The following is a 16,915-nucleotide window of genomic DNA, read 5'->3' on the forward strand; positions in this document are numbered from 1 at the left end:
CGTGCCGCACGCTCAGCACCTGGGAGGCGCCTCCTCACTAGGCCACAAATCACGTGATTACCGAGGAGGCCTTGATGCTGCGAGTTGCTCAGTTTAGCGTAGTTAGCTTGTGGCAGCTACATGACACCTCTCAAACCCAAGGTGGGTCAGGTCAGGAGTAAACATACAGTAAAATACGACATACATGAACAATGCATTAGTGAGGGATCACTAAAGCTAATGCATTATACATTGGGGATACGGTACGTAAGTAAATTAATATAAACTGATGGGTAATTGTTGTTAGCATGTTATAACAACTGTAAACAGCATATTAGAAATTATGTTAAGTGGTTCTACTTAAAACTTTTTAGAGAGTCAACTAAATCGACTTAACCACTAAAACAATGCAATGGTTCTATTTGTTAAGGTGCAATAAAAAAAATTGTCTCAGTGACTTAACAATAGGATAAACAAATCTGTAAATTGCTCTTCAGGATATGCCTCCTATCAGCATGGTTCTAATAACCAAGCTTGGTTGAGGTGAAAACTCCTTTATTTACTCAGTAATTGCAGACAAAATATTGGTATTTGGTCAATTTAAAAAATGCTGTGGACCTGTGTATGTACTATCTGCTTGCTGGTCTAGTTATTGCACTTCTCAGTTATTGGGAATGTGGACTCACCATTTGCAAATATGTGACACCAAACACGGTGACACTGCAAATTGACATGCCACGTCCAGTGTGAAAGCAGCATTCTTTGACTCAAAGCCATTTTGATGACATCACATAAAGATTAGGGTCATCATCACTTAAAATAACATCACTTGGAGCCCCCTCATGTCTCATACCTGCAGTGGAAATGAGCTGATAACTTCCTCCAGTAAGTTCCACTAGACTGCTACCCTCCACAGTTCAACGTTCCCTGTCACATTTTGTAGTCCCTTATAAAGTTAGGGACACCAAACAAGAACAAACAAGCTGAGGAGACGAGAGGAGCCTTGAGAGAGAGGAAGAATCCACGATTAAGGAATGAAGATTAGGATAAAAGAATAAGGATGATAATGAAGACCTGTGTCGAAGAACTTTGAACTGTGATTGGGAGCTTTGAACTTTGGAGTGCCGCATTAAACCTCTCGGTGTGCACCCTGCCAGAAATTATTGTCAGAAGAAAGGCTTATTCAAAGGCTATGAAGACTTGAGAACTTTGATAAAGAACTTCAAACTGTGATTAAGAACCTTGAACTGTGCACGGCAGCATTACACCTCTGGGTGTACAACCGGCTGGGGATTATTATTAATATTAGAGCTCATCACTAACTAACGTAGCTCCTTAAACACAGTTAAATACAATTATCCAGTGACATATTGTACTTCATTTGTGACCAAGACAAAATAATGTAAAAAGTATATTCTGTTGGTAAAATAAAGCCTTAATGTAAGTAAAGTGTTGGGTTGTTGCTTTGCTTTCATTTCAATCAGAATCGTTTTTTCTTGCCAAGTACATTTACACATATAATGCATTTGACTTGGTGTTTTGGTGCATTGTAAAAGAATAAAATAAAATAAGAAAATAAAAACCTAAGATATAAAAAATGCATACAGTATCACAAACACAAAATATTTACTCAAGGTGCAGTGGGTTCAAAGGAATTATTGATGTTATTTTAATATAGTTTGTGTTATGGTCTGCATTTATTAACATTAATATAATGTTGGCTGAATTGGGGGCTGGATGACGGTTTGTTTTTATGTGGGGGGTGAGGGCAGGGCAGGGATGCTGTTCATTTGGACCCAGCCTTATACCTAACCACAATTCAAATCATAACCCAAAAATTAACCAGTTCCTCAAAAATGAGATTCTGTCTTATTAGGACCAGGTTTTGGTCTCCATGAGGCCTACTGGTCCCATCAAGTTCAGTTTTGATGCCAGAAAAGGCCCTAATGTGCTGTTCTTGTCTGAAGTGGATCTGTTAGTCAGTAAAACCCACTGCATCTGCACCGTTTGACTTCAAGAGAGCTGCATTCCTATTGTAGCTTGACAACATGTTAATAGTTAAGACAGTACAAGCAACCTTCGACCTGTCTAGTCTACAAAGCTCCTCCCCACTTCTACAACCTACAACCACTTCTGCATTTTGGACATTCAGTGTCAGTTTCATTGTTTGAACAGATCAGACTAGCAGCCTGGTCAGATTCGTAATATTTCAAAACAGAGCTCAGTCAAAATCAGAAAAATGAGCGACAGTCCTCTTCTTGTGAATGTGGAAAAGTGGATTGCGGAAAACGAAAATGCGTTCCTGCCACCAGTGTGCAACAAGTTAATGTGAGTAAAAAAGCTTTTGCACTATGGTTTTCATTTTAGCTTCATTGTCACATTTGTGTGTAATTACATTTCTCTTTGCATCAATTAAGGCTTCAATAATGTGATAAGTGACCTGTGCCTTAACTCAACAATACATTGTCATGTGAGTGCTTGATTGTCTTTGATTCCTCAGGCACTTCATGCAGTTGAATATCATGTTTGTTGGAGGTCCAAATACTAGGAGGGATTATCATATTGAGGAGGGGGAGGAGGTAAGAACACAGTTCTAATTTATTTCATATGTCTTAATAATTCCACCACAAACATGTACTTGATCAAATCTGGAGACACTACACACACACACTTTTCATGCAAACTTAAGGACATGGGAACTTAGCACATACATAATGTGTCAAAGACTGGATTTTCTAAATACCAGTCTTTCTTAATTAATATAAAATTGGCTAAATGTGTATAGTGGATTTGTTTGGTAGTTTACCATAATTAGTGCTTAGTGACATGCATCGTTCATGCTATGAGAGCTGTGTGCTTCTCATCTCATCTAAATCTTAAAAAGTGAGCCACCAACTGAGGTTAAATACAAACATGTATTTAACCTCAGTGGGTGGCAAATAAGGGTAAGTTTGATTCTACAAAGAGGTTGAAAACGCATAAAAGTTAGCTCCTATGAGAGAATTGTTTCTGGTTGCATTTATTTAAAAGTTATATTAAACTATTCCCCCTTGAGCCAGGGGCAAACTCCACTGCAATGTTGCAATACTTCAACATCAAACAATTTCAACAGACTGCTGTGCCTTTTTTGTGGGGTCCTACTGTTGTTGGAATCCTTTGCTTTTTAGGTTAATGATTTCAAGGTAGAGAGAATGACCAATGATATCGAAGTGACATTTTGAGTTGTGTTTGATTTTCTGCACTACTTGTAAAAATGTAAACACACCAGTTCTGCAGTGTATACTTAGTAATAAAAGGAATGAAGTGACAGAACATTCATACTATGTATTTTACACATTCTTTCTTGTGGAAAAAAAAACCCAATCCCTGATGCAACTTCTTCCTATCATCAGTTTGGTCTTGTTTTGAGTGTTACAGCAACTAATGTAGCTTTGAACTGCCTGGCTTTAGCACAGATATGTGAAAATGATTATGACATCAGTAGGGTTTTCCATTAATTCTTCTTTGTCCTTGGCTTCCAATTTAAAATAGTTGTTCTATCAGCTAAAGGGAGACATGTGTCTGAAGGTGATTGAAAATGGAAAGCACAAGGATGTGCACATCAGAGAGGGAGAGGTGAGTTATGACATGTTTTTTCTTCCTTTTATATACTATGCATAATAAATCAGTTTGAACAGATTTATTGTGCCCAAGTTTAAAGTAGTACATATTACCGTTGTCACTTCTTTTAATAAAAATATACTTGACTAGAATTTGTTGAATGGATCCTGTGACACTTACACTTTCCTTCTGCATCACATACATTCCTTCCCCATTTGTAGATGTTTTTGCTGCCAGCTCGGATCCCTCATTCCCCACAGCGACAGGCCAACACTGTGGGACTGGTGGTGGAGAGAAGACGGCTGTTGACTGAGACTGACTGCCTGAGGTTCACTCCTCTTCTCTTGTCTTGTCTTCTCTTGTCTTGTCTTCTCTTCTCTTGCAGGTATTTAAGTTGTCCAAAGTGGCCTTAATCACCTGTTACTGCTGTGTATTGCTGCTTTCAGGTACTATGTGGACAATACCACTGATATTCTGTTTGAGAAATGGTTTTATTGTCAGAATCTTGGGACCCAGCTGGTGCCAATAATCACAGAGTGAGATGTCTTTCTTCCAACACATGTATACACCATCGCCATGAGCTCACCTTATTTCTTGGACTACAGCCAGTGTTGTTGTTAAAATTGTATGTACAGGTTCATGGGATCCATGCAGTGCAAACTAGGAAAGCCTGATCCAAGTGAGTTGGTCTAAAAAATAATATTGATTCCTGTTGCAAATTTCCACTAGGTACTATGCGATTGTGTCTAAATCCTGTAAATTGTCATTTGGTAAATAGATGATGTCTTCAGACAGCCTCCATTCCAGATGAACACCATGAATGTGATGTCGCCATTCTCCTTCAAGGACTGGTTGGACAAACGGAGGCCATTACTGTCCAAAGGCACGTCCATTGAGATTTTTGGAACTCCGTTTGAGACAGAGGTATTCATAATTTTGTATCACACTGTAGCAGCCACATTATGAACTTATGAACGTAACATTTACTTTATCTTATATTTACTAGATAAGGCAACGCGTTAGAATGGCTTTTACAGTACACTTACAGGAATCAGAAATAAATGAATCTCAGCATTTCTGTAAATACTGGATATTTTAGAGTTACAGTGGTGAAAAAATAAACTGACATAGAAACATAAACTATTCTTTCTGTGTAAATGAAAGAATCAAAATGAAAGTACTGTCAACACGACATCCACCCACAACTTTGTTATCATATTATTTGGAGCTGTCAGACAGATGATACAAATACATGCGATGCAATGACCGTTATAGTGATACAGAAAATGTAAAAAAATTATTTTTCTTATGACCCAAACAGGCAGTGTTGTTTGGACCAGGGCAGACCGAAACAACAGTGCCACAGAGTGATGTGTGGATTTGGCAGCTGGTATGTGCAGTTTACCCTGTAACCTCATAAGCATGAACAGATTTAGAGCTGCTGTCCAAGAGTGTGATGTATCAATGTCTGACTTTCTGTATTTTGTCCATCTTTCTTCTACACTCCCATCAACCTTTTCTCACTCTCTTTCTATCTCTCAGGAAGGATCCTCCAGATTAACTATGAATAAGCAGGAGTTCACTCTCTCTGCAGGAGACAGTTTCATTATTCCTGAACAGAGCCAGTGAGTCAATATGAATGACTATGACCAACCTAAGTCTGAATACTGACCCGAATAACTGAATTAACTGTTTCACTGTCTTACTCTCCTGTAGGTATCAGTGGTGGAGAGATGAGGGGACAGTTGCTCTGTTTGTGGTTCAAAACCCTGAGCGGAAGAGACCATGAGCTGTCGATTCACAAATATATTATAGGGTGTTTTAGGGGAGGAGAAGCTCTATTTTACAAATGCAAGTAATCAAAACGACACACACATGTACAAGTAGATTATGTAACATCTCATACAGTACAATCATACATGTATATTTGCTGATATGTTACAAGCTTCTATTATGTGTTAATGAAAATGAACCTTGCTTTTTTAGTGTTTTTACTTACTTGAATCCCAAACCTTAAACCACAAGGTTTGGGGTTCAAGCAAGTAAAATTTCAAACTCAGCTGTCAGCACTCCATATCCAAGCAGTCAAAAAGAAACACAGAAGATCCAACCCACCCCCTACATGTGGCCTTCCAGCTCCTACCATCAGGCTCCTACCATTATAAAAACTAACTTATTCATTCCCATAGCCATAAACCTTTTAAATCAAATTTGATTTACAGTATCACATAGCAAATATTCATGCATTTTACCTTAATTTCTAAAAATTCTTCAACATCTAATACTTGTTTTTAGAGACACTTAGTCTGTGTTGCATGATTTCAGTTGTCATGTTGTTATGTTGTGTATTCTGTTACGACAGACAATCATTTCTGATGAGAAGGTTTTGGAATTGACACTGAAATGTGCATTTTTTTGTAGTTACATATCTGGTCAAATGTCTTAAGATACACCTCAGTTTCTTTCAGTTGTCAAAGAAATATGCCTACGTTGATTTCTAATTGTACTCTGAAATTAAAGCGAAGAACAAATAAACAGCTGGAGATTTTGTTTAAAGGCATCATGGACTTACTCAAGAGCCAACACACTTGTTGCATTTCTTTTAATATTGTAATATAATATATAAAATATGGTCAGCAAAGTTGGTCACTACATGAAAATAACAAGCACAAGAAGTTCCCACAAATCGTCAATGTTTTGTGGTCGTCTTTGGAAACACACTGATACCAGCTCAGTTGAGCAGTCTTATTCTCAGAGTGTTGCTGATCACATGCTGCTCTGCTATAAACGCTGCCACAGCCCAGGGTAGTGCGTACTCCAGAGTCACCAATCCTCCCAGGTTGTACTTAAAACCTGAGTAGTCCCAGGGACAGGCCCTGAGCAGCCTGAGCCCGGCCCCCCAGCTAAACTCCCACAGGTAGATGAACAGAGTGTAGGCCGCTAGCCGCACAGGCAGTGGATGACGCTGACCCAGCAGCCACGCTCTCAGGCCCTCCATGAGATAGATTGCTGTGGCGTACATAGGCAGAGCCCATAGACTGCTGTGACCTGCCAGCCTCCTGTCTTGGGTTCTGCACCAGTCCCACACAGCAGTGAAGGCCACCTCACATAGGCAGCCATGCAGTGCATACACGTACAGACGCACTAAAACAGAGAAAGGACGACTGGAGCTGTTGCCGAGTTGTTCTGCTGGGGCTTCATTTTCAGCACTGGTCCCTGTCACAAAGAAACTGTCATTAATGTCCATGTTTTGGCCCTCTTCATAGTTTTATAAGCATGATGATTATATTTTAGCTTTAGCAAGAATTCTTAGTTCAGAGTGAAACTTAAAGACACAACCAACACTTTCCTTTTAATTAAATTTAATGAGCCATACGTTGTAGTTTTACAGTTTCCTATCAGAATTGTGTCTCGGCTGGTTGAGTTAGATGGTCGTACACTTTGAGTCTTGGTTCTGACAGAGATTTCTTACTGTTAGAAGGGAGTTTCTCTCCACTGTTGCAAAGTGCTTGCTCATTGTGTTCCTGTTGGATCTCTATAATAATTGTAAGGTCTTTGCTCCATTTACTCATTTCATATACAAACCTAAGTGATTTTATTTGCCCACTCTTAGCTATCAGATGAATACATTTATATCCCAAGTTTATCCTGATCACATAAACAATGGCTCTGTTTCAGTCATGTGTGTAAAGGCAGTGTGACAGTGAACCAACAAGCACCCTGACTGAGAAACTTAATGGAACCTGTGATCTGCTGTGACCTGTCAAAATGTCTGGAGTGCAAAGGTCAGGGTCACAGGGGGAGAGTGGGTGTTCTTATTGGCTGCTCACATACTCTGCATATACAGTAGATCCTTTCCAGTGGCAACAACATTACTGTGCAACCATTTTTAACATCATAATGACAAGTTTAAGTTTAAGTAGTGGAAACACATACTGTGATTACCTGTCCAAATTTTCGGTCTATGATTGCATATTATACTGTTGCATAGTTGATTTTCTTGCTGAAAAAAACTGCCTTTATTCAAGACCTCTACCTATATTTTGCATCATAATTTCACAATGTCAGTCATTTATTATCCAGTCTAATGAGTCATTGCATGGATAACTAAGTATTACTGTGAGCTGAATATCTGTTTCAGTATTTTCTTTTACCACCATCTTTTTTTTTAATTACATTTTTCTATAGATGATCTACTGCAAATGTTACATGTCCCTTCTCCACAGAACACAATGTGTAATCTCTAATGTGGATTAACAGCCTAATAGCCCAGCTTAGGTCACTTGAAGGCACAGAATATCTCCAACAGGTTTTCATTTTGACCCAGAAAATTGTGTAGAAAAAAAAAAAGTATATCACTTACTCGACTGTCAATGTATTTCTTCTCAATGTAAATTATAGTCCACACAATTTTAACAATACCTTTGACAACTGCATCATTTCACTCACTAGAACTACAACAGAGATAAGTGTCAAAAATGCTGTCTTCAAGTGTCCATTTAGAAAGAATTATCAATTGAAGAAAATAATACTCACCTTGGTCATAGCTATGGTGAGGCTTCTTCGTACTTAGTTTTCTCGTCTCCATCCCAAGGCAGCATATGGATCAATGTGCCTTTGTAATCCCTATGCTTCCCTGGGCGTGTGTGAGTGTGTGTGTGTGTGTGTGTGTGTGTGTGTATGTGGGCTAAACATTAAGCTGCTCCATGTTGTCAGAGTGAGACAGTAATGTCCCTGTCACAGGTTAAAGTTGTGAACTTGGAGAAAAGAGAGGCAGGAAGCAAACCTGGACCAAAAACTGTGTGTGTGTGTGTGTGTGCACGTGCATGCACGTGTGCACTATCAAACCGGGTATTGATCCCACACTGACAGCTTGAATGTTATCTATTGAGCATACAGTAAGTGTGCAAATAAGTACATCTATGTGTGCAAACTTGGCTGTGTCAGTGTTAAGCTCCATTTAATGCTGTATATTTAATGTTGTAACCAAACTTGGGGGTTATCAGTGAACCCATTTTAGTAGCTCAGGGGATAACAATGATGGTTTGTCAGTCAGTCCATTAGTATAACATTTTGTTAATATTTTCCTTTGTAATTATATTTGGTACAGACATTTGTCGGCACATGAACTCTTCATCAGACTATGCAGGTCAAATAAGATAACTGTGTGTCTGCTCCTTTTCAGGTTTGCAATGGAGCATTTTGTTTAATTTTTTTTTTACGAATGACCTCTCAAAACAGTTAAATGTGTGCAGAACTGGCTGTATGGTTGGAAGTACAGTGGTGAACCATCTCAACTACACTGACGACGTGGTGATTTTTAGTCAAAGTTCAGCTGGTCTCCAGCAGCTCCTTAATGTATGTTCTGTGTACGGTGAATAACATGACGTTCAATATAATCCCACAGAATGTGTTATTATGGGAAGATAAATGTAGGACATTTCCTGACTTTAAATTGTCCTGAGCGTCTGCAGTGTAGTGAAATATCTTGGACATTTAATAACAGATCGACTGGCAGATGATGTGGATATTTATTGTCAGTGTTGTTATACGCTCAAGCAAATGTACTGTCACAGACATTTGGTTCCTGCACTGATGGAGTAAACTCTCTGTTTAAAGCATATTTTACCCCACTGTAAACTGCACATAATATCTACCTAAAAAAGGAAGCTTTCAGAGATTGTAAGTGGCATATAATGATGCTCTCAGACTCTTGCTAAAAAAGGCCCAGGTGGACTAGTGTCAGTGAATTGTTTGTGTTTGCTTGAATCAACACCTTGTCGATGGTTTCAAGGAATCTAATGTACAGATTTATTTTTGGATTTAATGAGCCTGAAAACAGAGTTGTTTTAATACTAACAAGCATTGCGTATAGTGACACACCTTGCACGTCTCAGCAACTTATCCAAGTTGTTAGATGCACTCATTTTCCACTGTGGGTGAACTTTTTCCTCAAGCATCATCATATAGTTTCAATAGTTCTTGGTTTTTAACCAAATACTTGCCAAACTGACAGGATTCATATAGCCATATATAAAATGGCGAATATGGTTATGATTACACTTGCTAATCATCAACATGTTAGCAGAGACACTTTAAAGTCATAATCACCATAGCACTGTGCTTAAATCCCCACTGCGGCTGTAAACAAGCCGCATGTCTCCAGACCTGTAATACTGTTGTTATGTGCTTCCACCAACAGTTTTGGAATATGAGGCAAAACTATGTTTACAATGCAAATGTATTGTCAAGTAACATTTAATTTCATATCAAATTACAGTAATAAAAAGTTATAAGCACTAAGACTTTGACTTGTATGGACACAGAGCTCTAACAGTGCCAGTCAGTCCTCACACAGTCTGATTCTGTGTGTTTGTTTTCTGTGAACACTAAGAGAACATGGACTTCTAGATCAGAGTCCAGTTGTTCTAGGAAACACGCATTTGGGATGCAAAGGGGGGACTATGCTACTCTGCGAGAGTCACTGACCATAAAGTTATTGAGCTGGGTTAGTGTGGTGTAACTCTCTGCAACTCAGTCACTGTCAATCTTGTTGGTGTGGCATAGTCAATTGAATGTATCCAACTTATTATTTTATTAAAGGTTATTAAAGGAATTTGTGGCAAGGATGGGTTACTGAAGGGACCCCTGAAGCCCAAGCCTCTGTGCTACTATCTCGATATTTAATCGGGCCCTGAAGCCACATAATACTGGTTATGTTATGTGATATTTCTTAATAGGTCACTCTCAATAGTATACCACAGTTTATGTTATTCACCCCTTATATCTGAAAGGGGCCCCTCAGCCAAATAACACAGTTTAATGGTGAGACTACATACTATAAAAAAAAGCACTGGTTAGTTATTTTGGCTGTTGTAGAAACACAGTGGCATTCTCCGTTATTCAAAGGTTGCAAAAACCAAACAATATTTATTTTAAAGTGAGTTTTACATCCCCCTTCTATCCCATTCTGAGGCTCAGTTTGACCTGAAGCATCAAAATAAATTATTTTTGAAGTTAAGTGATTCTATCAGTATGATGTAAATGGTAATAACTGGTATAAGGATTATATTTGGACTGTAGTTACCAATTGGAGTTGGGATGTGGGGGTTACACCAGTAAAACATATGACATGTAAAAGTTCTGAAAACTTGTCAAAACTATGAACATGATGGGACTAGTTGTATACACTTTATGTTGCATTGCACTGTACTAACGTTAGCCTCAGACCACTCCAACACTTTAAATCTATAGAAATTCTCATTTATATTCAAGGATACAGTGATTCGACTTGACTATAAGTGATGATATGCACCTGCCTGGTTTTAGGGTTAGCCAGTCCGGCTATTTCTGGTAAACTGTAAGACAAAGATGCAGTGTCTGCAGAAATTGTAAAATGAAGGGAAGAACAGAGGGATACAGCAGTGCTCTGCTCTTTCTTCACGACGGTGAACACATTTTTAATTTTAGACCCCGTTAAATTCCTCAGGGCTAACTCGTAAAACATTTGTTAAAAGCTAGCTCTTCCTTAGCGACCTGACCGGAAGATAAGGGGATAGCTTGCATTTTAGCGGAAGTTGCATTTGACGCGGCAGAAACGATATACCATGGTAAACGCCGGTATAACCAAGTTAGTGAAAGAGTCGCGTAACTAAGTGAAAAAGAGAAGATGAACCTCCATCTAACGTCACAACTACTCACAATAATAAGGCATGTCTCGCCACTGGCTTCACTTGTACAATGATTGGTGATGAAGAGTCCACAGTAAGTAGTTTGTCTTTAATAATTAATGTTAGCGTCACACATTAAAATGCCAAACAAGGCAGACTAACACACGCCTTCCGACTTCTTCAGATAAAGAGGTTTAGTGAATGTTACACCTGTGTAAGACCACTAAGACGAGATTATATTTAGCCATTCATACGTCCAGCCCAGAGGAGACGATCTAGACAGACAGACAGACGGATAGGATACAGCAAACTACACTGACAAACTCTTTGTGTAAGATTAAGCAGGGTTTGTAGCATATATTGGCGTAGTTTATTTACATGTCCTGTTTGGTATCGTCACGAGCATTCAAACCTTCGTGTTACAATGTGCTTCCAGCTTTTCACGTTTTCCTGTTTATACACAGTACAGTTGCCGGGCTTTGATGCTAACAGAAATACCTGCTCTACACTGCGACTAAAGTTATACAATAAAAATAAGCACCGCCTATTCCCGCTCATTCATAAGCTCAACTGCGCTCTCCCTTTACCGGGCTCCAGTAGCGCAATCGGTCAGCGCGCGGTACTTATATGACAGTACATTGTAGAGCAATGCCGAGGTTGTGAGTTCGAGCCTCACCTGGAGCAGTCTTTTTACACTGAAGCAGCAATCGATATCTACTATATTAAATGATTTTCTATTACAAATATTAAAAACCCTTTGCAAATAAGGTCGTTTGACGACACGTCAGAATCAAACGAGTCCCTACACAGCTTACCAGCCCGGTTTTGCAAATAGCTAAATGCAGGGCGATTGTAGTTGAACATGCTCAATGTCAGAAAACTATTTGATTTAAAAAGTCATTTAAATACATTTAATGTGTACACACTCAACACATAGTCATTTTAAACACAAAATAAGACATTGGAATTTAAGTATACGCTCAATTTGTTGGTGATTTCCTAATTATTATATCATTATAGGCCATGTTTGGGTCACTATTCCCTACATTTTTGAGGTTTATTCAACATTTCATACATCAAAAAGCTATTTTTTGAAAAAATAATCACTTTATAAGACATGCAAGACAATCAAAGTAAAAACTCTTGAATAGTATTTCAATTCTCCCAACAACAGGGGGCAGCATCTCCCCATGTCTGCATGTCTGTTTCAGTGAAACAAACAGGTGGGGGGAAAAAACAATTGACTCACGGATTTAAATTAGTGTACAGGACATTCTGACTTCATGCTTGCATTGTGCAGAAATAATGAACAAATCATTTAAAATGTATATCAAAGTTGTCATGGCTGTCAGATCACACAGGGATGATGTGGAGGATTTAGATACTCAGTTTAGATATTGCTCATGTTATAGCATATATTCAAATAGCCTTTATTCATTTTATAGCATTGTTTAAGCCCCAAGGGAAATGCAAACGTTGTCACAACTGGCTTGATTATGTAAGATGATATTTATTTTTGTAAGATTTATTTTGTGGATTTGTTTTTGCTGTATTTTCACTGTATCGTGTGTCTTACCATTTTGCAGTGTTGTGGTTGAGATGAGTGGAGTAGTACGATAAAAGAGTGATGAGGGTGAGTTGCGGCTGTACTTTTGATTGATTGATTGATTGATTTGTTTATTTAAGTGTCATGCACTCAGTAGTGTCCAGCTCATAAGAGCTTATAAGATGCCACAAACAGGATACAAAGATGACCACATAGCATCTAACAATATACAGATCGACAGTTTCATATTGTCAATCTTTCATCGTTAAATTGCATACAACATTCTACATGCATTTTCTATAAATCTGTCTAAGACATATATCTCATTCTTAAATAACCAATGTAACATATCACAGTCAGATAGCCAACATAAATCAAACAGTGAATCAACTTTCCCTGGACTTTTTAAAACAAAATGTTCCTTTGCTCAGTGTACCAAGTGCAGAGATGTAGATTAAAGTGTGGCTTTCGGAGTTGCAGAGATTTTCTCTCTCCATGTGTCTTTTACGCAACTATAGCCCTCTTAACAGAAATAGGTAATCCTAGATGAACCCAAGATTACAATTATGTCAGTTTGTTAATTGTTCTCAATAGTTAGTGTTGACTGAATCTATTATTCTACCACTAGGGATCAGTGTTGCCCACTGTTTGGATCTTTTGGACTCTCTTTATTTTTTTCGCCCCCATGATGCAGATGTAACTGCTTAAATATGAGTGGCTGTGTCAACTGTTTGAATGAAAACAGTTGGTTTAGTATTGGTCCTCCCACTTCTGCACTCTATGTATTTTCATCTCTCTGTACTTTTTACACACACTGACTTTATTATGAAGTGGAACAACAGCATGAACTGCAGACATGGATCTTTTGAATACATAGTTTTTTTTAAGTGCATTTTGGTACCATTTGGAGTTTGCTATTCGGTTGATGCCTGCATATAATAATGTACAAGTCAAGTTAAGGTAGTTACTTCTTATGTAAAATAGGTGGTGGTGATATGACTAAGTTTGAATGCAGACATCGATAGATTTAAGTAACAGTGGTTTCAACTATCTTAACCCAAAGTTGAGTGCATATCAATGACAAGTAAAAAGCACAGAGCTAATGAGGAAAACCTGCTTCATTGTGATCAGGCCAGATCCAACAAGCATAACATCACCATTATGCAAAACAGTGTCTGTGTGTGTGTGTGTGTGTGTGTGTATACCTGTTATTCCTTATGTTGTGGGGACCTAAATCTGTTTATACAGTCACATTATGGGGACTATGGGGTCTTCCTTATAGGGACAACATTCAAGTCCCCATAACATAAATTACAGCATTTTTAGGTGAAGACATGTTTTAAAGTTAGACTGAGGTTAGGTTAATGTCAGGGTTAGGATTAGGCCAACAGTTGTTATGGTTAAGGTTAGAGTAAGTCTCCAGGAAATTAATGCAAGTCAATGCAATGTCCCCTGAAGTCATGGAAACCTGTGTGTGTGTGTGTCAGGGTTAAGGTAGTTTTCATTAGTTTTAGTTTTTATTTAGTTGTTGTTTTTTTATTTGCCAGGTGCAAGATTCAAAAAGGTCATAATAAGTATTGTGTCGTAAAAACCCAATAAAATATTCCATTTTAAAATCGTATTAGGACAGATGAACAACAATTCCTGAATCAAATATAAAAATATATTCCCAGTAGTTTTTGTTAACTATAATAGTGTGTGCGTTCACATGGATTACTTCCGTATCCATTTATGGATTATTCATAGTATGGAATAGGAAACTGTCGTCAAAGCTGCTTGAGAAATATCACTACATCTAATTGAGCAAACACCTTTTTTTAAATGTTAATTGCACTCCCAAACATTTGCCAGGGAGTCTTTTCATTCTGCCTGAAGGCTCTTATCTTTTCTCTCCCTCCGTCCTGAGGGCATTTCTCTCCCCTCACTTTTGCTTCATTTGTAAACCTGAAGTCTCTTTGTGTCAAATTGGTGCTTTTAAGGACAAATGCAAAACTAGTAAAACGGTGTTATTAAAAAGACACATGCAGCAGAGTGATGCAGAGGAAGTTAGGATTAGCTAAATTCTAATTTTAAATCAAATTTGTCACCAAGACTATCACTTAATTTAGTGTAAAATGCAGAGGGCAAAGGTATTAGCATGGAGTTTATGGGATCTCAACGTAGCGCATGCCAAAGTATTAACACATGAATTATTCTATAACTGTGCTAAAGTGTTAGCATGCTGTCTGTTGTCTGGTACGAATGCAAAAATAGTACCGTGTACTGTCTGAGAATGTAGCATGTCAGCATAGTCTACTGTCTATATATACTGTATCTATCTATATATATATATATATATATATATAGATAGATACAGTATATAGCATATGCTAAAATGTTTGCATCATATGACAGGAACTTTTCCAAATTATGTTTTTCCACACTTAGGTTAAACTTTGAGCTGATTGGGCTTTTTTTTTGACTGCATTTGTTTTTCTCAGTTTGAAAAATGATGACACTGCTTCACTACAATAGCAGCGTACACTTAGACAAGTGTTCATAAACTGCACATATTTGCAACTACTGCAAAAGCCTATTATTAAATGAGGGATTACCATAGTGTTGGTTTTGTTACAAGGTTTATATCAACCAACACATTTCACTTGGACCAGTGGTGGTTGCTGGTCTTTTATTTCAGGCCCAGTTATTCTTCCATAAATTCTGCAGACCAACAACTAGAAGAGCAAATAACACACAACGACCAGGTATTTGTCACAGACTTCCCTCGCAAAACCCACACAGGACCGAGACAGAAAAGGCTGTTTCTGTGATGCTTTCAGCCTTTCAGACAGTTCCTCCAATCATCATGCACTGCTCCATTGACCCTCCAGAGAAGCTGAGCTTCCCTGGAAGTGACGTTTCTGCCACAATTGTCCAATCACTGTCAAGCTCACCGTAGTGAAAAAAACCTATTCTGCGCCTTCCCATAGAGAACAGTCAAAGCTGAGCTTCAAGTGGTTTTAATGCGGAGGCTGCTACGGGAATATGAGAGCAAACTATCTCAAAGCCGTTCAATGGCTTTGGTTTGTCACAGTTTGAAAACAACTTGCAGATGTGTGTGCACAAGTATGAATTCTAAAAACTGAGCAATAGCAAGCAGACAAAATGCTTGAAGTATGATGGTTTGTTGTGATGACAGCAAAGAAAATAACCAATAAGCAAATAAGAGCCAATTTCTGACATGTCTTAATAATCTGCAATGGCCAATTATCATTTATTTAATCGACCAATCATCACTTATTAATGCAAGTGTACACATTTGTTTTCAGACACACATACACACACAGCTGAATGTGCGCAATCAACTGCAAATCATATATACTTGTAATGATTGCTAACCCTAACCCACAAGTGGTTATAATGAAGCCTTTATTTACCTGTTAAGAATTATCATGTTCCACAGAAATGCTTTGAAATGGAAAACGGCTGTTGCAAGAAATAGAAAATTAGCAACAACACACATTGCAACACCTTTTGCCTCATAATGTTATACTTGCAGCAATTCAGTGTTTTGGGCAGTGTTTTGCAGCAGATACAGGAGAAGGTACTTAGATCCAGACCTGCCCCCAACATGCAACTAATCATACAGATAATGTGTCACAAGCTATAATTCACATCTGTCTTTGGTTAGCACTGCAAAACCTCACTCACTATCTTGCTGTGTGACAGCTCCCAGGCCCAGCTGTTATGTATTGTGGCCCATGGGCTCTGCTCATTACGTGTGAAGGTATAATTATTATCATTATTGTTTTTTTGTTTTTTTTTCTTCCACTCTTCTCTCAAGCCTGGGGCAACTACACTGATGAAGCATATGTCAAGCTGCCAAAAGGAAGTGATGTAATTCTGCCTAGCGGCTCACCAGCAAACTCTGAGGTCAGAGGTGTTTCTTGCGTGCATGCGTGTGTGTGCGTTTGTGTGTGTGTTGAAAATAGCAAACACCCATGGGGGAAGTGATGAAGTTCTGAGGAACACATGTGATAATGTTCCTGTTCTGGACGCCAATTATTTGACTGTTCTTCATGGAGAGTGTGTGAATTTTGGGGGTCATCTGGTGAAGAACTCCCAGGTGTGTCATTTAAAT

General features: G+C 38.4%; 2 protein-coding genes, 1 long non-coding RNA gene and 1 other non-coding gene across 4 annotated transcripts in view; 3 read left to right on the top strand and 1 right to left on the bottom strand.

Annotated features, from left to right (window-relative positions):
* The first annotated feature begins 109 nt into the window (after nucleotides 1-109).
* Nucleotides 110-6,129, top strand: haao (3-hydroxyanthranilate 3,4-dioxygenase). The gene is made up of 11 exons (XM_058651853.1): nucleotides 110-242; nucleotides 2,155-2,307; nucleotides 2,480-2,558; nucleotides 3,511-3,594; nucleotides 3,801-3,907; nucleotides 4,026-4,115; nucleotides 4,215-4,258; nucleotides 4,358-4,503; nucleotides 4,901-4,969; nucleotides 5,122-5,204; nucleotides 5,296-6,129. Exons 2-11 carry the CDS (start codon nucleotides 2,219-2,221, stop codon nucleotides 5,366-5,368), a joined length of 864 nt encoding a protein of 287 aa, XP_058507836.1. The 5' UTR covers nucleotides 110-242; nucleotides 2,155-2,218; the 3' UTR covers nucleotides 5,369-6,129.
* Nucleotides 6,130-6,166: 37 nt separating this feature from the next.
* Nucleotides 6,167-8,666, bottom strand: LOC131474114 (transmembrane protein 229B-like). The gene is made up of 2 exons (XM_058651855.1): nucleotides 8,116-8,666; nucleotides 6,167-6,795 (listed from the first exon to the last, which is right to left on the bottom strand). Exons 1-2 carry the CDS (start codon nucleotides 8,165-8,167, stop codon nucleotides 6,311-6,313), a joined length of 537 nt encoding a protein of 178 aa, XP_058507838.1. The 5' UTR covers nucleotides 8,168-8,666; the 3' UTR covers nucleotides 6,167-6,310.
* A 2,528-nt stretch (nucleotides 8,667-11,194) lies between these two features.
* The window catches only part of LOC131474275 (uncharacterized), a 44,243-nt gene continuing 38,522 nt past the window's right edge, over nucleotides 11,195-16,915 (top strand). The window contains exons 1-2 of the long non-coding RNA XR_009242279.1: nucleotides 11,195-11,343; nucleotides 16,619-16,707. This is a non-coding gene — a long non-coding RNA (uncharacterized LOC131474275). The remainder of the gene's footprint in view (nucleotides 11,344-16,618; nucleotides 16,708-16,915) is intronic.
* trnai-uau (transfer RNA isoleucine (anticodon UAU)) lies at nucleotides 11,840-11,933 on the top strand. Its single transcript has 2 exons — nucleotides 11,840-11,877; nucleotides 11,898-11,933. It is a non-coding gene; the product is annotated as a tRNA-Ile (tRNA).

This window comes from Solea solea, chromosome 15 (assembly GCF_958295425.1).
Source record: "Solea solea chromosome 15, fSolSol10.1, whole genome shotgun sequence".
NCBI lineage: Eukaryota > Metazoa > Chordata > Actinopteri > Pleuronectiformes > Soleidae > Solea > Solea solea.